At 63.8% G+C, this 17,075-nt stretch overlaps 1 protein-coding gene across 1 annotated transcript in view; it reads right to left on the bottom strand.

Annotated features, from left to right (window-relative positions):
- FRMD5 (FERM domain containing 5) overlaps positions 1–16,636 on the bottom strand; it is a 32,161-nt gene extending 15,525 nt beyond the window's left edge. Inside the window, exon 1 of the mRNA XM_065734126.1 lies at positions 16,535–16,636. Within this exon, the coding sequence (XP_065590198.1) occupies positions 16,535–16,636 (102 nt within the window). The remainder of the gene's footprint in view (positions 1–16,534) is intronic.
- Between the last annotated feature and the right edge of the window lie 439 nt (positions 16,637–17,075).

Raw genomic sequence — 17,075 nt, 5'->3', positions numbered from 1 at the left:
TCAGGGGCCGTGAGTGACAGCTCCACACAGGGAAGCCCCAAAAGCCCAAAGGAAAGCAGTGCTTCCCCCAAACCAGCCCGATGTCAGCGGGCTTCCAGGTGAGCTCTGCCCATGGGCGAGCAAAGGCAGCAGCCACCCCACTGCTGCGGGACGGATGCAACCGCTGCTGACGAGAGATGGACCCTTAACACGGGACCCCAAACCCACAGTGCCACACTCCCAGTGCTCCCAGTGCTCCCAGCAGCTCCCGCACAGCAGCACAGAGGGCCCGTGCAGGGTGTGCGCGGCTCTGGGAGCTGAGTGCTGCAGAGCTCCGTGCCCCCACCGGCGCTGACACACAGCACTGCACTCCGGCAGCTGAGGCGACAGTATCGGCTGCTGACTGACACCCGGAGCTGCACGTGGCCCCCAGCAACAGCGGCACGCCGAGCAGTGTGGTACAGCCGCTCCGCTCCGTCCTCAGCAGCCCTCTGCATCCCCTCCATCGGTCACCTTCCCTGCTCTGCTCCGCCGCGGGAGCCCGTCCAGCAGGGATGCTGAGAGCTGCTGTCCGCGATGGGGCCGCGTTACAGCCACCGGGGACACCCCTCGTTACCCCATTGTCACCGATCGCTGATGCATCGCGCTCCGCCTGCCCCGGCTGCCCGAGCTCCGCCATTCACCCTCGCGGAGGATGGAAATCAAGCACAAAATGGAGTTTTCATATGCAAATGGTACCATCTGTGCGGGTTAAGGCCGCTCCTCCCAAGCAGCACGAGGCATTCAACGGCCGCTGAGCGCGGGCAGGGACCGGGCAGCACACACTGCATCCCACCCCACTGCGTCCCACCCCACCGCATCCCACCCCACTGCATCCCACCCCACTGCGTCCCACCCCGCTGCATCCCACCGCACACGTACCGCTGCACACCCGATGGCACCGCATGGCACCTCCGGGCCGCACCCGCTCAGCGCAGCCGTGCACTGCAGGCTGCACACTCCCAAAAAGCAGAGAGAGGACATCCCAGTCCACAGCGGCACGAAAAGTGCGGAGGGAAGGATTTAGAAGCAAGCGCTCCCATCTGCTCCTTCGGCCTCGTGCAATTCATCACTGTCCCTCCGCTCTCTGCGCTCAGAGTGTGCCACAATCCATCCCATCCCCCTCCCCCTCGGCACTGCCTCGTGCTGCACTGCTTCCTCCTCCTCCTCTTCCTCCTCCTCCTCCCCCCTTACACCACCGCCTCATGAATTAGCAATACGCACACGGTGTCCCCGCACCGCCGCTGTCGGAGCGGCCCCGTCACCGCCCCGCGTCTGGATGAGCCTTCAAGATAATTTCGGCGCCTTCTGCTGAAGTGCTGATGTCCTTTGTCACATAAGGTGACCTCGCACAGGGTTTGTGAAGGCGCCGGCAGGGAGGGACGGACGCATGCAGAGCAGCACGCGCAGGCAGCACAGCCCCAAGGCGGAGGGACGGGGAGCTGGGGCTCAGCGGGGCGGATTTGGGGTGAAGAACAGGACTGAAGGTTCACTGCAAACCGGGGGACAACGGGGGACGCCCAGCACGGCAGCACGACCGGGCCGTGCAGCGTGACCGGCACAGACACCCAAGCCCTCGTGTGCCCACACGCTGCCCCACACATTGCAGCGGCAGGGGGTGCGGCAGAGCAGAGCTCTCCGTCCGCCCCACAGCGCTGCGATGAGCGCAGCGAGGGCTGCGTGGCAAGAAGGAAACGCAAAACGCACCGCCCGGGGCAGCGCGGGCACTGCTGCCCCAGATTCACCACGGCTGCACACAGATCTCAGGGGACAGGAGTGGGTATTTTGGAACAAGCGTGACATCACGCACGACGTGTCACGTTGCTGTATGTCACACGGGCGTCCACGGGTGCGCCCGCGCTGCCGCCAAGGTTACGCTGTGGGGGCGTGCAGGGGGGGGCAGTTTCCAGCTCTTCTCATAATCCCCTCTTTCTGGGGCTCAAGAGATGATACCTCAGCGATGCGCACCGTTGTGAGCATCCACCCCGCGTAGCACTGCCCCACGTCCCAACGCAGCGCTGCGGTCGGAGCTCTGCCCATCCCTCCGGTGACGCTGTGCTCCTGTGGCAGTGCCGGAGCCCCCGCTCCGTCCCGGCTCAGAGTTCTGGGAGCGGCTCCCGGGGCCGCGCAGCGGTGGCTGCAGCCCATCTGTGTGTGCCTTTATTGTCTCTCGAATGAGCTCTCCAGGAAAACCTGGAGCGCAGCTCCTCGGAGGGCACAGCCAGAGACGGAGCTCCGAGTTCAGCGGTGTGCTGTGCTGGCAGCTCCCTCCCGTGCCCACGAGCTCTCATGTGCAGAGCGGGCTCATTAACTATTAACAGCAGGGCAGGGCCCCACGCTGTGCCACGGTGCTCTGAGGGCACCGGCACAGAGTGCCACGGGCACCCAGGTGGCACTGGTGGCACTGGTGCAGCTCATGTGCGTGGTGGTGGTGATGGCAGGAGAAGGACAGAGCTGCCCGGTGCGCCTCAGCATCATAACCACGTCAGCAAAGCCTGGGATTGCCCTCGTCCTTGTCAATCCCAGTGCTGTATGGGACAGGGACCCTCTCTGCATCCAACCAAAGCAACCTTTGCTTTGTCCGGCACCACATGGAAGGGAGCTGTTCAAAAACACAACGGAAGCTGAAGGCAGAGCCCCCCGCACCGAGCTGTGGGGCAGAGCGGCCAAAGGCAAAGCAGTGGGGCAGGAGGATCCTCCGTGGGTGTCTGCGGGGAGAGCAGCTCCGTGCAGTCAGTGGGCTTCAATGGGGAGAGGCGTTTCTGTTCGTTGTCAGCATCGCCAGCACTGCAGCTCAGGTGCTGCTCCTGTGATGGTGACACAACGCTGCCACCAGAGCTCTCTGCCTCCGACGGCATGCAGCTCTGCTCTGCTCTGCTCTGCTCTGCTCTGCTCTGCTCTGCTCCCTGGTTTCTCTCTCCGCTGTGTTACGCTGAGGAGGAAGCGGTGGATTCACCCACTGCATACACTGAACCCTGAGCTCACGTTGGATCCTCCGCCGCTCCATAAATCTCAGCCTGCAGGGAAATAAAGGCGGCCCTGCAGCGGGCTCTGCTTCGGGCAGCTCCTGAAACGGGGAAAGTGGGGCTGGTGAAAAGCAGCGCGGGATGGCACAGCATAGCACGGCGTGGTGCTGTGTGACCCCCCTGGATCTGGATCCCATGGTCATTCTGGGGTGACTGGGACGGCGTGTTTTCACAGCAGAGAATGAGGACTGTGTAAGGCCGTGCGTGGAGCCAGCAGCCCCGCAGAGCAGTGAGCACAGCTCACAGGAGCAGCTCTGCCCCGAGCAGCGTTTACTGAAGGAGGCTTTGATTTCAGACTTGGATTTCTCCCCAGCCCAGCCCCGCACATTCTGCTCCAGCAAACAGTGATAAGAACAGCCCCGGCACTCGGTCGGCCCGGGGCTGCACAGCCAGGGCAGGCGCTGCTGATGGGACCGCGGTGCCCCGTGGGAGCTGCAGGATGGCAGGAGGAGCCCCGGGGGATGCGGGGCACTCACGCTGCTCTGTGGATTTATTTTATGCTGCTCTGTTGTGCTGCCGGACCTCAGCTGTGCTGCCACCTGATCCCAAAAAGAGGAGGGAAAAGCGACCGCAGCGCGGCGGATGCAGATGGCCCCGAGCAGCGATGCCTGGAGCGATGCTGAGCTGTGCCTCCGCACACAGCAGCGGCAGCAAGGGGCCTTCTGAGAAAGGCAGGGAGAGCACGAAACGGGGCTGTGCGGACGGCAGCAGCGCCGTGAAATGACACAGGGAACAGAAACGGGGTCCAGGTTTGCTGCCAAAACGGAAAATGCGAATGAGGAGCGCAGCAGCCCCGACGCATTGCGGCGTGCTGCCGGCGGGGCGGCACGGGGAAGCCACAGGCTGCCGACCCCAGCAAGTCGCCAGGTGACAAAGAGACGTCGCAGGCTCTTTGCCGAGAGAGCGGCTGAGGCTGCGGAGGAGCCCGGCACAGCCCCAGAGCCGGGGCAGCCCCGAGCACCGCGGGGACAGAGCCCGCGGGCAGCGCTGCTCCGGTGCCACCGCGTGCAAAGCACCATGAAATACTGAAGCACCCCATGAAACACTGAAACGGAGGGTGAGCCAGCGGCACTGCTGGTGCACGCCAGGGCAGGAAAACAAGGAACGTCAGCAGCAAAACAGCGGCTGCAAAACCTGCGTGCGGAGCTGTCCTTCGTCCCCTGAGTGCGCAGGGTCTGCCCCCCCCAGGTGCCCTTCCGAGGCAGGGGGATGGACAGACGGGCCGTGGGACGGACGGGCACGGAGGAGCAGCACCGTGCTGTGGCTCAGGACAGGTCTGGAGCTGCTCTGCACAGCGGCCCAAGCGCTGCAGGCACTTGGCAGCAGGATATCAGCAGAGGAGCTCTGCAAATGACACGCAGCGTTTGGGCATCAGCTCCGTCCTCCTCCGACGCCTTCATGTGATGCTCCTGAACCACAGCACAGCCCCGGCTGCCCCCGTGTCAGAAAGCAAACGCCATTTATCCCCACCACCGCTCAGAGGAGCCCCGGCCATGGCAGCCCCTTTAGCAGTGGGGTTCTGACCCCACGGGCTCCGTCGTGCTTTGGGGGACGCCTGCGAGCGCCAGCAGTGTGTGCTGGCAGCAGCCCCACACCGCTGCCCCGCCGCTGAGCGCTGCAATTCCTGGGTGACGAGACAGGGGCTCTCCACGTGAGTGCAGCTTCTCCTTCCTCTCGCTGCTTATCAGCGGGATGCAGACGCCTGAACGAGAGCCTGCTCCTGCTCAGACCGCCCTGCTTGTCTCAGGCACTTCAGGAAACCGCAGCGCTCCTCTGCCCGCAGCCGCCCCGCAGCACCCAGCCCGCGGCCTCCAGCTCCAATCTCCATTTCAGAGCTCCTCCAGTGGTGCTCCTCCACCCCGCACGAAACCGCGCCCGGCTCCCGCAGCCTTCAAGCTGAGCTGTGCACCCCGCAGCGCACGGCACGAAGGTGCTCCGGGCACCGCAGAAACTGGTGCAGCCCCGCAGCGTTGGGAGAGAGACACAGAAAAACATCCCCGGTGAATTCTGGATCCAATTAAAACTATTTCAGGCTTAATGATTAGAGGTGCAGCCGGTGCTGGAGAACGGCAAAACCTATTGCAGTGCAACATTCCTATTTTCACACTGTCCCTCGGAAGCATCACTGCAGTTGAGGCTGATGGAGCGGGGCGAAGCCTGCAGAGGTGGCTGTGGGAGTGGGGCACCCAGTGCCAGGAGCTGGGCCTGGGGGCTGCTGGGTCCTGGGGGGGCTGCTGGCTCTGCACCAGGTCACTGAGGTGAGGATCCGCGATGCTTTCCTTGTTCCTTGTAAGGAAAATGTGTTCAAAGCCCACGGCGCGGTGTCTGCAGCACGTGCACGGGGCTCTGCTGTTCAGTTTTGATGTGGAAAAGGTTCTGCCCGTCCGTCCCACTTCCCCACACGTCAGAGCACATTTCACACGTGGTCACAGAGCGCCTCTGCTGAGGGCGGGCAGAGGTTGGTGAAACCTGCAGGAGCAGTGGGAGCACCTCGGAGCGCAGAGATCAACGCGAGCTGCACTGATGTGGCCAGGAGTGAAGCATCACCCACCATGCCTGCTGGTCTGAGCACTGCCAGAAGCAGCCCAGAGCTCAGAGCAGCACAGGGCTCGTGTGCATGTGAGGGGCACCGAGGGACTGGGACAGGCTGTGTCCCCCCCAAGCCCCCCATCCCACATGGGCTGTGCCCAGAGCTGGCACCGCAGCCCCAGCCCGGCCCCGGGCACACAGCCGAGGTGCACAGCTCACAGGACGGCTTCAGTTTCGTAGGAAGTCCAAAATGAGAACGTTCCTGGGAGGTGCAGTTCTTCAGAAGGAGCTGCTCCTGCTGACAGCAGGAGGAAAAATGCAACCGAGTGCTGTTCTGCCTGCTCCGATGATGAACGATCCGCGCTGCGGCACGGACACGTTCCCCAGTCCTGAAACCCTGGGGAGGAATTTGGGGTGAACAGACGGGGGGAGGGGACCAGAGGGACAGCAGACCCTGCTGCCCCTGCCCATGGCCACACGTGCACCGAGTGAACCCGGGCTGCTCCGGGGCCAGGGGAGGAGGACTGAGGTCCCAAGGACACACATCTCTGCTGCGTTACAGCAGCACAGAGCGAGCAGTGCCAGCACTCCACTGCTGCACAGCGCAGTGTGTGTGAGCTCTGTGCTGCACAGCCCGGGGGGGCTGCAGCCACGGAGCCGTGGACAGCTCTGGCTCACCGAGCAGGCCCTGCTCCTCCTGCAGCCGAGGGCAGCCCGCTGTGCTGTGCGGCTGCGTCTCTCACATCGCCGACCTTCACCGAAGCCTCAAGGACTTCTTGAATTGTGTCACTCACTTGCCTGATTAGACAAAGCAATCCCATTTCACTCAGCTGCACCGGGGCCCGTTCTGCTCCCAGATTTCGGTTTTGCAGCTGTGGGAGCCGACGTCTGCAGAGCACAGACTGACCCGGGGTGCAGGAGCGGCCTCTGCTCCGCGCTCAGTGCACTGGGACCACGTCTGCCCCTCTCCTGGGGCTGCTCGTGGGGTGCTGGGACCTGCAGTGCTGGCTCCTCCCGCAGCCCAGGGCACATCTGCGGAGCACATCAGGGATCCTGGTCACCAAACACCCCCGGCCCAGAGACACGGGGACCCGCACCCCGGGGTGCCATGGCTCACCCAGCACCCCGAGCTGGCTGCCCACAGACGGCTCCGCGGTGAAAGCTTTCCCCGAAGCTCAAAGCGCAGCGCGTCCCAGCGCGGCTGCCTCGCACATTATCCGCTCAATTAGCTCCTCGCTCTGCAGAAATAGATGGGTAAATAGATAGAGGAGCACGACCCTGCCATTCCGAGCTGCCGGGACACTAAGGAGGCTGCGTGGTCAGCGCCGACGGCACGCCAGGAGCATGCAGAGCGGGGCGGAGCGGGGGCACGCACTGCTGGCAGCTCTGAGACCCACGGAGGGCCGTGGGAGATGGGGCAGTGCCTCTCCCGCAGCACACACCGCTGAGCGGGGCCCATCCTGCAGCAAACATCCCAGCCCTCGCCATCCACCGCTCAGACAAACTTCCCGGAGTTTAGGAGAGGAAATAGAGGCTCTGGGCTGTCTGAGATTTAATTTAAAGCCTCTGTGAAGATGCACGTATCTAAACTGTCTTCAGAAGCGCGCAGACTTCGCCGGAGTGCAGAGCGGGAACATTTCAGCGTGCCCGGAGGCGCGTTTGCTCAGTCAGTCGCTGGCAAAAACACAGCCTGGCAGAGCCTGTAAATGCAAACAGCGGGAGGTGGGGGACCAGGAGAAACCACCGAGGACGCAGGAGCAGCCTCCTGCCCCTCCCGGAGCTCCCAGCACGGCCCTGGGGCTGGCAGACAGCCGGCACTGCACGTGCAGCATTGGGATGTTGGAGGACGGAGAGCAGCAGGCCAACGAGCAGCTGGGAAACAGGCTTCAGAGAGGGGCTGCTCTGCGATGCTGCGAGTACACTCAGACTTCTGGGCCACCAGCTGCAGGCACCCCACGCCAAGCCCGCTGCTGGGGAGAGACGGGGCAGGCGGCACAAAGCAGCGCTCAGGATGCGGAGCGCCCCAGCACGTGCTCCAGCAGATGTGCTCATTAGCGTTAATTACTGTGAGCTGAAAGGCGGCTCTTACCGCGGGCTGCCCCGGCGCTCCCCTGACACCGCGCAGGAGTGCTCTGCTCCCCCGCCTCAGTTGCCCACAGCCACGGTGGGAGGAAGCAGAGCTGCACGTGGGTGCTGCCCCCGAAACCACGAGTGACGGCCCCACGAGCCCCTCCCCACGCAGAGCTGAGGGTGGGGGAGCTCGGGGGGTCCCCGGGAGGAGCTGGGGAGCATCAGTGCGGCCGTAACGGGGAAAGGCGTCGGAGATGGAGAGCAGCCCTGGGATCAGAGAGGACTGCGAAAGGGCTGCGCTCTCAGATCAGCACCTCTGGCTTACAGAGGGAAATTGACTCAGACAAAAACGTTCTAAGTGGTTTACGCTCTTAATGTGTGATCAAATTAGTGACAAAGATGTAACAGCGGCAGACGTAATTTACCTCCTCTGTGCGAGAGCCGGGCACTCGGCAACACAGCACTTCGACTCGCAGCACCGAGAGGCAACGAGTGCTGGGAGGGGCTGCCTGCCCCAGCGCCTGCCTCGCCCACCCCCCCGCAGTGGGACCCGGGGGGCTTCGGAGGGTGCACTGAGCAGCAGCTTTTGGGTACCTCGGGTAAGCAGTGCCACATCCTTTCTTCATCTGCATCACGAACGCCGTTGGGATCAGCCCTAGCAGTGGAAATGCACTTCTAAACATCGCTTTGAAGACACCACCCAACACCTCAGTTGAAGTTGGGAAGCTGCAGTGGGTGCCCTCACCCACTCCTGCGGTACAGCAAGTTCGGGGCGTCCCTGAGCAGAGCACACGTGGGGGACGTGCAATGGGATGGGTGCTCCTGCAGTGCCCACAGAGCACCCAGTGCCACCCCGCAGTGTGCCCCATGCCCACCATGGGACACTGGCCCCTCCTCGTGTGCACGCCCCTGGGCCTCTCGCCCTCCATTTTCCAGCCACACACACCTCATCTTCAGCTCTTCCCCACTGAAAGGTAATTACCTTAAGAGCTCGTTATGACTACAGGATGTGCAATTACTGCCTGGAAATAATGCCCTATTTTTAGTGCACCACTGAGGAGCGGTGGATTGATGGAAGGATCCCACGGCAGCGCCTTGTCACCGGTGGGTGCCACCCCCAACGCACTGTGCTGTGCTCCCAGCCCTCCCCAGAGCTCCACCACGAAGGTGCCCCCCCGGACCCGGTGCTGCATCCCTCCCTCCACGCAGTGATGCTGTCTGGAGTCTCTCTGCAAGCAGTGTCCGATACAAAGGCAGCGCAGGATGAAGCCCAATGGGATTTAAATGCCTGTGGATCACAGCCCATACGTATTTTAGGGGCTGGGGCAGCTCTGGGGCCAACCCGCGTCCAGCTCCACGCAGTGCCCCGCTCTCCGCTGCGGATCCCATCAAGCAAAGGCACCACGCTGCTGCCCCAGAGCCACCATGGTGCCCACCTGGCACCAAACAACGGCCACAGCATGGCAGAGAGCCGAGGGCGTTCAGAACAGCTTCATTTGGCGGCTGTGCTTTGTCAGAGGTTTCATTTTCACGGGCACACCTAGAAGCCAGCGTGCCACCGGAGCTCCTCCGTGCCAACACACGATGCCAGACACACCCAGAGCGCCAGCAGCCACAGAGAGTGTTTGGAAACACGCAAATAGAAGCAGAGGCAGCCCTGAAATCAGCAGGACCCACACGATGCAGCCCCCTGCCAACACCGTGCCGTGCCGTGCCGTGCCCGGAGGGGGCAGGAGCACAGCCCTGAGCTGCACAGCCCTGCAGGGAGGGAGCACCGCAGCCCCGGGTCCTGCTCCCAAACCTCAGTGCCCAGGGGCTCAGCGGGTCCCCTGTTTGCACATCTATTTATACAGCCTTTGTTACAGCACGAACAACCGCTGCTGCTGTAAAAACCCAGCGACGCCGGGATGGGAAAGTTCCCAATAAGGGCTGATCTGAGGATTATCTGCCGTGCTGCTTAATCTGGCTGCATTAATTAGAGGACAGCTATGGCGGCACAACTTGCTCTCCCTGACGATGCTGCAAACCCAGGAACCCCTTCGGGGGTCTTCCCAGGAAGATCCGTCGCAGAGATTTGTCCCCACGGGGCCCGCACCCCACGGAGCGGCACTGCGGATCCTATGGAGGCACTGAACGACGGCCCGAGGGGAGGGCTGAGCTCCCACCCTCGGCAGAGACCCCCAGCAGCAGAGGGGGACGAGGGCCCCTCCCCGGCAATGCCCCCCCCGCCCCACACATCACCACCGCATCCCCCGTCCCCATGGCGACGCCGTACCCCGGCGCTGACTTTTTCTCCCTCTCCTTAGAGGCCCACGGAACAAAACAATCCGCACAACGGGGCAGTGTTTGGGGCTCAGCGTGCAGCCGCTGCCTTCGGGCTGATTTACGGCCCTCCAGCCCCACACGGATGCCACCACGAAGCCACCGCGGGCCGCCCCACACCTTGCCCCCATTCCTCGCGCTCCTCCAGCTTCCTTCCCCACCGGACTGGGAAGAAAACGAGGGGAGGGGGAGGGAGTCCCCTCGGAGCCAGCCGAGCCCTCCTGCTGCGGGGACAGGGGCTGCAGCTACAGATGCTCTGGTTCAGGATCCACGCGGGGCAGATCACCGGGGCAGATAACCTCCCCACCTCCGTGGGGCACGCCGCGCGGGGAGCCGTGTGCTATCAGCTCCTTATTTACGCCCGTAGCAAAAGCAGCTGCCGGCCGAGGGACGCAGCACCCGGCCAACATCCAGGCAGCGCTAAGGAGACACGAGAGCTCTGACTTCAGCCCGGGGAAGAGAGCAGAGCCGGGAGAAGGCTGTCAGTCACCGCTAATCCGCTCAAAGCCGCCGCTGCCCCGGGGACCCTCGGTGTTATCCTGAAACCCCGGAGAAGAGATCTGTCATCTGCAAGCAGAAGTCACGGCCGGCTGCAGCCCCAGCAGCAGGAAAGGGAAGAGAAAAAAGGAAGAAGGCAAATCTCTTGTGGGTGAGGAGCAGAGCCTTGATGCTGAGAGGCAGCCCAGGAAGGCAACGGCGCTGGCAGGGAAGGGCTCCCGTGGGGACACCGTGGGGCCCCCAGCACTCTCCAGCCCCAGTTCCAGATCCCAGAGACACTCTGTTCCCATTACACATTTCCAAAGGAAATCCATTGCTGCTTGCAAGCCAGAAATATTACTCAGCATGCTGTACAGTGCAACGTTAATGAGAATTGAATCGATGCGGGAGAAGCACCTGCTCAGCATGCTTATTGTCTATTTTTCAAACGTAACTATACTGGACCGTGGCTTTGTTCCCCCCTCCCCAGCGCTGTGCCCACTCCGCGGGTTAAGCAGACAGATAACGTATCGTTACAGCCCCTCTGAACCACAGATCCATACATTCCTGAAGTCTCTCTCCAGCTCCAGAATGGCTTAATCGATTTCTGTAATTTTTTATTAAAGAAAGATTTCACCCGGGCAGCGAGATGGATATTTCCTCTGGGATCACAGCTTATGTGCCGAGCCGAGAGCCAATCCGATCTGAAACAGCCCTGCCGTGAACCCTCTGAAAAACAGCGAGCCTCCACCGGTCTGACAGCTCCGCCGCTGTAATTAACGCCTTCGGTCACAGCCGTTACGCGGCCAAAATTTCCTATCGCCGACTGCAGCACCGACCGCACCCCAACGCCCGCAGCCCCCCGAGAGCCGCGGTCCGCACCGCTCCCATCAGCGCCGATGGGATCCGTTCCCGGCAGCGATGAAACGTTCAGACGGCCGCGCTGCGCTGCAGGAGGAGGGGACGGGGGTGACAGCGCGGGGCCGTCCCCGCTCCCATCCGGACGAGACGCACTGAGCCGCGGTGAGCAGCTCCCACCCGCACCGCGGCGGGGAGCGCACAGACGTGGAGCAGCACGGCGGTCCCGGGCCTTGGTGTGTGCAAGTGTGGAACCACGCAGTCACAGAACAACCCGGGTTGGAAGGGACCTCAAGGATCACAAACCTCCAACCTCCATCTCGTACCAGGCCAGGTTGCCAATGTGGCCTCGAACATCTCCATGGCACCCACGGCCCCCCTGTGCAGCCCGTGCCAGCACCTCACCACCCTCATAGTTGAGAGCTTCCCCCCCACATCCAACCAAAACCTTCCCTCCCTCAACTTCAAACCATCTCCCCTTATCCTGCTGTTCCCTGCCCTTTCCTGTTTGTAGGCCCCTTTAGGTCCTGAAAGGCTGCAATGAGGTCACCCCGCAGCCTTCTTTACCCCAGGCTGAACGATCCCAGCTCCCTCAGCCTGTCTTTGTGGGGGAGGGGCCCCTCCCACCTCCCACCCCACAGCTCCTGTTGTCAGCCCGCACGCAGCTGGAGCAAAGGCCAACGCTGCCCGGCTTCCCCCGCTGCCCCTCTGCTTGGGATGCACGTGGTGGCACAGAGCAGCCCCACTCCTCACGGTGCAGCTGCCAGGGAAGGTAATTCACACGGACTCTAATTGCCAAAGTGTAATTAAGGGCAGAGCGTGGTCTGCGCCTTTAAAGGCGACGGCGCAGAGGAACAAAGACTTGCTGCTCCAGCCCCGTGGGTCCGCCCCGCGGGCACCGCACCAACCCCGGCTCTGCTGGGAGAAAGGAGCGATTCTGCCCCGGCCCACGGGACCCCGTGCTCCCCTTGCCTTGGCTGGGTGCTGAGGAGCAGCCACGCTTTGCAGGCACGCTTTGCAGGCCCCTCGCTGGCTCTGCCCTCCTCACACACCCAGCTCCAGGAGCCCCACACGCTGTGGATGGCTTCAGAGACCGCCCCAGCTCACCCAGCAGAGCTCCATCAGGTCGCACCGCAGCCCCAGCAGCGCTGGCAGCACACAGACCCGGGTGGGCAGGGGCTGCTTGTGATGGCAGTGGGTGGAGATGCACAGAGCTCCGGCCTGGGCCTTGCAGTCATGCCCCATGTCGTGTGTGAATGCAGATGAGTGCACGCACTCAACACGGGGTGCCCACATCGAGCACCAGCCCTCCCCTTCCCTTCATCCCAGCGCTCCACTAATCCACACTAATGCAGCACCAGGGGGAGGGCGGGGTGGGCAGAGCTGGGGTGCACTCCCTGAGCCCCAGAGCCCCCACGTGGAGCAATAACCGCGGCCCCGGGGGGGGGCTCAGCCCCACCAGTCCCTGCAGACGGATGCAGTGCGTGCCCGTGGCCCCGCAGCCACGTGTGCACTGCCAGCGTGAGCTCACCATCCCACCGCCGCGATAATTTGCTCTGGAAATGTTTCATAGAAAAGAATTTGACCTGAAACCCTCTCATCTGCAGAAACAAGCCCGAAGCTCTTTGTAGCTCCGCAGCGATGTTTTGCTGGCTGCAGCCGAGCTGCTGACGGCGGAGGAGCAGCACTTACCTCCCATCAGCACCGGCTCCGGACCCCCGCGTTAATGGGGCACTGTCCGTTCCCAGCAGAGCCGAGAGCAAACAAAGCTGCACTTCTCGACGGGCAAAGCCCCCCGTGCTGCCCAGCCCCCCCAGCAATGCACTGTCGTTTACTATCACAGAACCCCCTGAGATCCCCCCACCCCCACCCCCACCCCGCCGCAGCAGCACAGCACTCACCCCGAGCTGTTCCCAGCACCACCGCGGGTCCTCAGTGCACTGAGCAGCACTCAATGGGTGCAGTGGGGCTCAGCCTCGTGCACCCTCACGCTCCCTCCTCCCATGGCACAAAGCCACCGCACAGCAGTGGGTGACACCGAGCTGCGCACCCCCCCCGCTCCCAGCACCACGCACAGGTGCTCAGCAGTGGGGCTGCGCCCCCCCCCGCGCCCCCACCCCATCCCCGTGATCTGAGTGAGCCAGAAATCACACACGTGGGCTGCATGCGGCCCCATCTGTATTCCCCAGGCAGCCTGAAAGCAATTCCTGCTGCACATCACCTCATTCCTACACGGCAGAGGATTTCTCTTCCGTGCTCTATGCACATATCTTTTCACGGCCGTTTTACCCCACGTTCACCCATCTGTGTGTCTTTGGGATCTTACAGAGGAAAGGCCAGGGCTGGAGGCGCCGTGCTGGGCAGCTCTGGCAGCTCCTGGGGGGGACGAGCAGCTCGAAATACCTTCCGCAGGTCTCCATAACAACTCACCTCTGCCTCGCGTTAGATGTGAGCAGACGTGTCCCTGCTCTGCGGGGGACACCGAGGGGATGTTTTCATCAGCTGCCTTTTGTATCCTTTGTGGTTCAGATGAGACGCTTGGAAATTGATTTTAAAGGAAGGAAACGCAGCGCCAGAAGCTCAGCCCCAGCTCTTCTGGGCCTTCAAACTTGCAGAGCTCCTCGGGCAGCGCTCCTTCTGAGCCCAGGGCTGTCGGTGCACAGCCTGAGCCACACTGCAGGGACAGCACCGAGAGCAGCAGCGGCTTGCTGCTACAGACACACGGCTGTCACACGGAGAAACGACTTCCAGAGGAGTCAGTGGCAAACTGGAAGGCCAGCACGGCTCCCACCACCACCGGCACCCGAGGGCTGGCAGGGATGCAGCCCCTCATCCCCCGCTGCACGCTGCCCCCACGTCCCCCCCTGGGATGGAGCCCACCCGGCTGCTCCGTGCAGAGCTCTGCTAACTTATTTCCCTGCATGGGCGAAGGGAAACGATCAGAGGCACGAAGGATAACGAGCAAATAACCTTCACAACAGCCTGTGCTGCAAGGAGCCGAGCTTCCCGTTGTGCTGACGGGTATTAACGGCCCCGTTGGGTCTCTAATGAACTTTGTGCTTCGTGTGGGAAGCAGAGGCTCAGTCCAAGCACTCTTTTCCATTCATTTGAGCCTTACGTAAGGGAGCTGTCACATTCTGAACCTCGGAAACCTCGTTTTGTATTTATTCCCTCACGTCTCCACGTTCTCATAGCACGAGCGAGTTCGGAGACAAAACAGCACTGTCTTCCCAGGCAAACACTCAACTCACCCAAGCGATGGTTCATTATTTCGGGCCCTTTTTGCCACCACTGACGGCACCGCGAAGAATCTCAAACATTCCCCGGGACAAACAGCTCAGTCACACAGAAACCGCAGCGCCGGAGCATTTCTCCCTTCCTCAATGCTCGCTTTATTCCAATTGTTGTGGCGCTGCCTCCCCCGTGCCCGGAGACGTGGAGGAGCAGCCCCACGTCGGGGCCGCGATGTGGGGACAGCTCAGAGTGTGGAGGGGTCAGCGCTTCACGCTCACCCGCAGGGAGAGCTCTGCGAGCGACCCAGAGCTGCAGCACAGCCCCATCCCCACGCTTCATCCTCCTGCTCCGTGCACAAAGCCACGTACAAAACCCAAAGCTGTTTGTGGGGTGCGGGGCAGCTGCTCCCCACAGCTGGGTACCAGCAGGAGCCGGCCCCGAGCCGCGCTGCTCCTTCGGGTGCTGGGGGGGGGAAGGTTGGGGCGGAGGGGGTGGAGGAGCCATCCAAGCTCAGAGGAGGAACCGCTCCTACGTGGGAATGCCACCAAGGTAAACTTGTGGGGAGCAAATAAAAACAACTTCATTTAGGAACAACGTCCCAAGCCGTTATCTCACGGCGCAGGGGCACTATCCACGCAGCTGCTATCGCGCTCGGAGATAGATGGCACCGACAGCCCCGAGGAGCGGCCGGGACGCGATGCGGAGCCCGGAGCACAGACCCGCACGGCCGCCCCCCTCCGCCCGCAGCCCCTGCCCAGGTGAGCACCGCGGCACCGCTCCCCACCTCTGAGCAAAAGCAGCCATCCTAAATTAGAGCCGACAGAGTCGGCCGGGCCGAGGAGCACCGCGGAGCTGAGCGAGACGCCGAATGTCCGCACCCGACGGGGAATGACCTTCAAAACTCATTCAGCGCTGCCCGCTGCGGGCTGGCGGCTCTCCCACTCGCGAGACATCGCCCGCTCCCCACGCACACGCTGTGATTCTGCACGGACTATCCACGCTTCGCGGCCGGGCAGCGTGAGAGCCGTGGGAAAGCAGCTCCTCTCCGCGTAACCTTGCTCGTGAGGGCAGCGGAGCGGATTCCTTGGCGCCTCCGGTCCTGAATACTAAACACGAGGATTCACTGTTTGCTATGCTAAACGCCCACCGGAACGCAGGACCGGCTGCTATTTTCTGAAAATGAAATGGGACTTCAGCAAGCACGCCAAAGGAAGACAGCTCGTTACGTTAAGGACAGAAAATCCAGATTTTTCTAAGCTGCATCGCCCGCGCTCTCCCACCCGAACTACGCTCCGTGTGAATCAACAGCGGCCTCGGAGGGACCGCCGCGTGCGCGCAGCCCCGCGCCCGTGGGCTCCACCCGCGGAGCAGAGCAGCCCCGCGCCCGTGGGCTCCACGCGCGGAGCAGAGCAGCCCGGCAGTGCCGCCCGCATCGCTCCGCTCCGCCGCCCTTTGTCATCCACCGCGTGGAGCCGCTCGCGGAGTTGCGGGACGGCCGCCGGCAGCGGCAGCTCGAGCCGAACCGCCTCGTCCGCTCGTGCGGGCTCCCAGAGCCGGCTGCGGGACGCGGGGCTGCGCGGAGCGGCGGTGCCGTCACCGCGATGGCTGCGGAAGAGCGACGGGCGCCGCACATCGGTTCTCCCCGCGCCGGGACCCCGATCCCCGGCGGCTGCGGGGCCGAACGCGACGCGCAACGGCGGCAGCCCCGGACCTCGCTTCGTACCCGCGTCCTCCCCGCGGGCACGGCGGTGCGGGGCTCGGTGCGGGGCTCCCGCAGCGCATCCCGGCCCCCGCTCGGCACCGCGGAGGGGGCGGCTTTAGGGGCTCCCCCCGCACCGCCGATACCGCGGGGACGTTCCGGGAACCGCGCGGCACCGCGGCCGCCGCCGCTCCGCCTTTGTTCGGTGCGGGCTCCTTTTGTCTGCGGGCTCCGCGCCGCGGGGAAACGCCGCGACCCCGGCCCGCCCCGCACGGGCCGTCCCGGCCCCCCGCCCGCCGACCTGGATGGTGCAGGTGTACTCGCTGTCGTCCAGCAGCCGCACGGTGCAGTTGTACTCGCGCTCCAGGTTCCTGCTGCTGCCACTCATCCACCTGCTCAGCATCTTCCCGAGCCGGGCTGCGGGGCGCGGAGCGGGCGCTGCCGGCGGAGCCTCCGTTCACATCCCGCCGCCGCGCGGTGCGGTGATCCCCCCGCCCGGCCCTGCCCCGCCGCACCGAGCCCTCTGCGGGCCGAGCAGCGCGGAGCGCAGTGCCCGTGGCCGGGCCGCGGCGCACGGCGGGCGGGGTGGGGGAGGGCCCGGGGGGGCGCGGGCTGCGGGGCCAATCTCGGCGCCGCGGCTGTGACGGGCTCCGCCGCAAACCAATGCGGTATGGGCGGCGCGGATCCACCGCCCCCGCCGGGCAGCCCCGCGCGGGAGGGGGCTCCGCGGGTGGGGGACGCGCGCAGCGGGAGCGGGGAGAGCGGATCGGCCCTCGGAGGGGCACCGGGAGCCCACGGGGCCGTGGGGTGCGGAGACGGCGCCCGTTCACCGACCCCCGGCT

This window comes from Cyrtonyx montezumae, unplaced genomic scaffold (genome assembly GCF_038088225.1).
Source record: "Cyrtonyx montezumae isolate F1298 unplaced genomic scaffold, pur_monq_1.0 scaffold_17, whole genome shotgun sequence".
Classification (NCBI taxonomy): Eukaryota; Metazoa; Chordata; class Aves; order Galliformes; family Odontophoridae; genus Cyrtonyx; species Cyrtonyx montezumae.
Note: the sequence above shows the minus strand (reverse complement) of the source record. Positions and strands in the feature narration are given on the sequence as shown.